This window comes from Equus przewalskii, chromosome 6 (genome assembly GCF_037783145.1).
Source record: "Equus przewalskii isolate Varuska chromosome 6, EquPr2, whole genome shotgun sequence".
NCBI lineage: Eukaryota > Metazoa > Chordata > Mammalia > Perissodactyla > Equidae > Equus > Equus przewalskii.
The window spans coordinates 73,858,654-73,865,142 of record NC_091836.1 but is presented as its reverse complement, the minus strand read 5'-3'; the positions used below and the strand labels follow the sequence as shown (position 1 = coordinate 73,865,142).

The 6,489-nt window shown below is 36.1% G+C and overlaps 1 protein-coding gene across 1 annotated transcript; it reads left to right on the top strand.

Moving 5' to 3' along the window:
* Nucleotides 1-970: 970 nt before the first annotated feature.
* On the top strand, nt 971-1,874 carry LOC103554170 (olfactory receptor 51V1-like). Its single transcript, XM_008525100.2, is given in 2 exon segments — nt 971-1,737; nt 1,739-1,874. Coding segments are annotated over 2 exon segments (903 nt in total).
* Nucleotides 1,875-6,489: the final 4,615 nt, after the last annotated feature.

The window sequence follows — 6,489 nt, the reverse complement described above, 5'->3', positions numbered from 1 at the left end:
TCCGAGATCTCTGGCAATCCCTAGCCCCACGGGGTGGGCAACGGCAGCTGGGGGTCGCCCCGCCCTCTGGGATTCTCTCCGGGCCTCTCCCGGAGCCGTGAATGCTCAGCGTGGCCCCTCTGCTAACGTCAGACGGAGAGTTTTGTCTGCTGCCCAGGAGGAGCTCCGGCGCTTCCCCTCCGGGTCGCCGAACCGGCCTTTGAAAGTTCCCCCAGCCCCGGTCCTCTCCGAGATCTCCGGCAATCCCTAGTCCCACGGGGCGGGCAACGGCAGCTGGGAGACCTCCGTGCCCTCCGTGTCTCTCTCTGGGACCCTCCGGGCGCCCCGAGCACCAGGCTGGGTCTCCCCGCCAATGGCGGGGAGAGACTCTCCCCGCGGGCTCAGGTGTGCAACTCCAAAGTTTCCCTCTGCGTTTAGGAGTAATTGCGGGGGGTTTAGGTAGGGTTCTGGTCACCTGTTTCCACCGTCGCTCCTCTGTTGTGTTCTCGCTCCTGCCCTAGATGTGTGTGGATCCTCTGGGGGCGTCCGTTGGAAGAAAGCCGCTTGCGGGTACTAGGCTGCCCGTCGGGGTCGGAGAGTTTTCACCTATTTCCACATCCTCCCGGAGGAAAGTCCATCCGCCTTCCGATGTATAGTCGCGTGGGTGTCTCAGACGTCCTGAGATGCTGTCTGGCTATCCTTTGTCAAGCGATAAGTGTCCAAATAATTGTAGACTCGAAGGGCGAGAGACAAAGAGGACTACTCACGGTGCCATCTTGGCTCTCCCCTCTAGAACAAGATTCTTAAGTGTGGAAATGTACTTGGATAATGAATGTGAAAAATAGTAAATATTATTTTTAATCTAATGTAAAGAATTCTGTGTTACGTGATAACCCACAAAAGTGGTCCTGTATGAGAAAACAACTTGTGTGAAAGTTGTCTACCAAGTGGACGTAATTTCTGGCTCATAGAGAAAGCACCTGAAATTATCATGCCTGCTTTTGCTGCTCATGACACCAATTCCTCCAACTTTCTCCTAACAGGCTTTCCTGGCCTGGAACAGGAATATCCCTGGCTCTCCATCCCCTTCTCTTGTATCTACTCTGTGGTACTCTCAGGGAACTGCCTGGTGCTCCATGTGATCCCTACCGAGCCAAGCCTGCATGAGCCCATGTTCTATTTCCTGGCCATGCTGGCCCTCACTGACCTGTGCATGGAGCTGTCCACAGTGCACACGGTCCTGGGGATTCTGTGGGGCCTCAGCCAGGAAGTCAGCCTGGATGCCTGCATTGCTCAAACTTACTTTATCCATGGTCTATCCCTCACAGAGTCTGGTGTCCTTCTCGCCATGGCTTTTGATCGTTTTACAGTGATCTGTAATCCTCTTAGGTATACATCCATACTAACCCATGCCAGAATCATCAAAATCGGGCTGGGGGTTTTTGTAAGGAGTTTTATGTTCATCATTGCTCCCATAATTCGCCTAAAGTTTTTCCACTACTGCCATTCCCATGTCCTCTCTCACTCTTTCTGCCTTCACCAAGACCTGCTGAGACTAGCATGTTCTGACATCCACTTCAACAGTTTCTATGCCTTGGCTCTGGTGATTTGTACTCTTTTGTTTGATTCCATGTTAATTCTTGTGTCCTACATTCTGATCCTGCATTCTGTCTTGGCTATTGCATCCCGGGAGGGGCGCCTCAAGTCCTTGCAGACTTGCATCTCCCATATCTGTGCTGTTCTGGTTTTCTATATCCTGATCTCCTGTGGTCCATGTGCTTATGGGCAACATTTACATCATATTCCCACCTTTGATGAACCCCATCATCTATAGCGTGAAGACCCAACAGATCCGTGGCAGGATTCAGAGGTGGTTTTCCATGAAGAAGGAGTGAAAATCTTTAGATTAAATAAACATGAGATTTAGATGCAGAAAACTTTAGTCAAGGGGTGAGAAGGAATACATTTATTTAAGGAAGTTAAAAATAAGGCAATTGAACATTAAGACTTTTTATGGTACGCCATTAGTTGAAAGATTTATAAGTATCAAGAATGGTAATAAAATCCACGTTTTTCAATTCAAGTGTGATGTTGGAAGTTCTGATAACAGAATCGTTCAGCACATGACCCTATCTTTTCTGTCTAACAAAAGATAATATTTACAATTGTCCAGAAAAATTCACCTTGCAAGAAATATCTACAAAGAAGTCACCCAAACACATAGTTTATATTTATCAATGCACTTGGTGCAGTTAACTTGATCAACATAGAAGTTACAATTGGTCTCTAACCTTAAAATGATGTTTGCAGACTTCTTAATAGTTCACTCATGAGCTATTCCAAAGTATTATCACTCTTCTCTTCTCACTAATCTATCAACAGACAACTCTGTTTCTTGATTCTCAGAGAAACTTTTGTCACTATCTTTTACATATCTCTAACTTACTACCAATTTCACAATTTTAATTCTAGACTTACAGAAATTGATATGCTTTACTGTGCAGAATAAATGTCTCACTTATCTGCTTTATTAGATCTTTTCTTATCTTTTCTGAACTTAACAAATATCAGCAAAGCAAAACTTTTTTGTGGGGTAATTTCAAAGGAATGGAGAAAACGTGTGTTACTTAATCACTAACATGAGACCAGATGACTACTCATTTGGGGAAGCGATAAAACCTACTCTATACTGCAGACCGTGTGGAATTGCCATTCATGAAGATCTTCAAAGGGAGAAGATATTGTTATCTTTTTTATCTCTAGCAACAAATCATTTTCATTATCCTCTTTCTCATCATCGAATTAGGGAAAAATACAGACACGTATGCTACTAGATAAAGCTAAAGTTGATTACTTTGTGGAACTCTGCCTATAAATTACTGAGAGCAAACTTGGCAAGCATTACATCTCCTTAAAGGATTACTCCAAATATTCCAACTCACAGTCATCTCTCCTCTTCGATACTGGAAATTCTGAATCATCAATCTCATGACTCAGTCTTTTTAGCATGTATTCCTAAGAGGCAGTACTATTTTGAAATAAATTGTTTGACATAAATTTCAGGTTGTTGTAAACAACTTGAAAGTAAAAGTTAAATGTAAAATATATTAAGATACATGGATATATATGAGACAAGTTGACTGGTAGCAAATATATAAATATGTAAATTAATGGCTCTTAAATTCCAATCTTAATCAGCAAATGTGTAACACAGAGAGAGAGGACTTGGTGAAGAACTATATCTAGGGAAAATGTGGGTTTGCTATTAGATTCCTTTGGAGTTCTTACTTATATTTGAAATTAAGGAAGTGAAAAATTATAAATGATATACTGGAGTGATAATAAAAATAACTTTCAATCTTCAAAGGTAATATGGCATCCAGTTGACGACATCATATTGACCTTTTTTCCAGCTTCCTTTAAAAAATACATTTAAATGTATATCAAAGTTAAGAGTTTACAACAACTTGAAAATCAAAGCTGCAGTCAGTTGATTCAAAACTTGGAAATTATTTGCATAATGTAAATGAAGATACATTGTAAAGGAAGTTGACTTAAAACATAAAATTAATAATTAATTCCTCTTTGAGAACTGAATAAAATCACTAACCTGAATCTAATTAGGGAAGAAATTTTTGCTCCATCCAACTTATAATCAAAGCCATGGAGCTTAAAACAGCAGTGATTGCATATAAAAATAGATTTTTCATAGGTCGTTGTCATAATTCCCTTTAATGTATAGAAAAAGTCAGGAATTTCCACCATAGCATGATAATTTAATATTATTTCTTTATTTATTAGTCAATGAAATGAATTAAAAATTAAGATATTCATACCTTTTGGAAGAAGGTAATATTCTTCATTCTTACTTCAAACTTACTATAAATGTAAAACAAGAATTTTTCCCTAACAATTTGTTAAAATTATAAGCAGTCAGCAAGTAGCACATTCTAAAAATAAACCTTTATTTACATTCAAAAATACTATTAGAGAGTAAAATAGAATGACAGATCCTATTCACAGATGCAGCACTCATGGACATAGCTGTGCATAAACACACATAGAAATCATTGAACACTCTGACAGGGAGTTGTAAGAGCATTCACTTGAGGAAACAGAAACACTTACTTCATACTATTTAACTAGATCTGTCCTACTAAAACAATCCCACAGTTTCACTGTGACTAAACAAATGACATCGTTAACTTAAAATTTTTATATCTTCTTACGGAAGCTTAAAGTCAGAGAAATAGGAAAATTAATAAAAACTCATATTTCAAGTAATGCTTGGGAGTAGTTTTTAAAATAAATAAAATATATTTTAAAGACATAATATTTTATACAATAGGATATATGTACAAAGAATATCCACATATCTCATTATAACAGAATATTAGGTACAGAAAAAACATTATATACATAGGAAAAATAAGGAATAAATTTAATGAATGTTGTGACACTTAAATCATTTGAAAAATGTGGATTATTTAATAGCCAATTGGGAAATTTAAAGCTAAATATATACCTAATTTCTTAACCCAAATATAAATATTACAATATTCTAAAACAATGTGTAGCTAGATCAACATTATATACGTAAAAATGGAACTATAAAATTAAGAAAAAGCTCTTCCTTAAAAAAGTATTTTTGAATAATTTCTACCTTCCAAATAAGGGCATAACCTAAGAAACAGTACATTGACAGACGTACGCACATGCATATAAAGACCCATAAAAATAATAAGAAATATCAAAGTCTTAAAATATTTGCTATTCAACACATGACATGAATTAGTTTACTTAGGCAAAGCATTCATATAAATCAATATGACAAAAGACAAAATAAACCAATAGAAACAAAGCATAGAATTTAAATTGTTAGTACTTAGAAAATAAATTGAAATCATCAATAAATATTAAAAATTGCTCAATATAATTTAAAATGAAGTAGCCACAAAATTTAAAATAACCTGTTAAATATAATTTCTTATTTTGTATACAATTGGAAAAATACAATATGATTGTCAGATCCAGTGTTGCTGGAGATATAAGATACTAAAGAGACTTTAATATGTGCTTTTAATAAGGATGTAAGTTACCAAAATATTTTTGGAGGTAAATATGTTAATGCTATCCAAATATTAAATCATCACACATGTTAAAAAACTAAAATTTCTTACTTAATTTACATGAGGAATTGTTAAAATGTATACTAATGTACCCTTAGGTGTTGTTATCTAATATTTAGTAATTTTACAACAATAACATTGTTAAGATGTACTCTTCATTTTAAAAGTTGTGTCAAAATAAAACATTTAACATTATTTCGAAAAATTTTTACAAGGTGTGTAAATAAGATAACTCTTAAATTCACTTTTTCCTTGCTCTAAATTTATGCTATATTTCCCTGATGACAAAATGTAACAACATTTATTTTATAATCAAATTATTAATGGGGCCAGAGACCCGTAACTTTCATTTCAGGGAGCATTCACATTGTTCCCAGAAGGAGTACTACACCTGGATAGGCAGATAAGGTGATATGGAACTAAATGTGGAGAATATGAAAGAGAATTATTTTTAGGCACTTTCAAAGTTGTTTGAAGTTAATAGCTTTGTCTTACAAATAGAAAAGAACAAGAAAGGGAAAAAAAGTGAGCTGTATGTATTTTTAAGGAAGACAATATAACTGGTGTTTAGAGTGGGTCAGGCTAGAAAAATCCAGGACCACTCAGAATCAAAGGGAGAAAGGAAAGAGGGATAGTGTCCAAGACACAGTCCAGGGGTCAGTAATCTAGATTCTAAGAGATTAGGCTGGAAGTGAGTCCAAAATATAGATCTGAGGGGTTTAAGTGAAGGGAAAAGGTGGGACAAATGTTCAAAGCAAGGTCAAAAATTCAGAGTATTAAAAAATGTAGGCAAAATTTGGATGACTTTATATGAAAATGGAGGATTTTTTTTCAAATAAGGGCATCATAGACAAAGTTAACAGATGCCCAATTAGAAGTTATTGGCAAGGTTTCCCACTGCCAAGTTTTAATTGGAATACCTAAGAAGCATCTGCAAATCAATGAGAAAAACTCAAAATCAACAATAAAAATAATCAATGACCTAAATCACCTACTTTACATGAGGAAAAAATCACAAATTACATAAAGGTGACTTGTACAGCATATGAAAGGATGCTCAAATGCATTAGTAATAAGAGAAATGCAATATTTGAAATGTATGAATATTTAAAGTACCATTGAATTGCTATGTTAAACGAGAAAATATCAGAAGCTTAAGATCCAGTGATATAAAAAATATGACTTATGAACCGATGATAAAAGAATAGATAGGAGAATATGTCTGAGACTGTGAGTACGAGTGACTATGGTAAGAAGAATTATGAAGTAAGTAGATGTGTGAAAATTGTGCCACAGTAAGACGGCACAAGGGCAAAGGAATAATAAAATGGAGATTTGGAAATAGCCTGAATTTTCAGATCTTGGTGACGTTATCATTTTC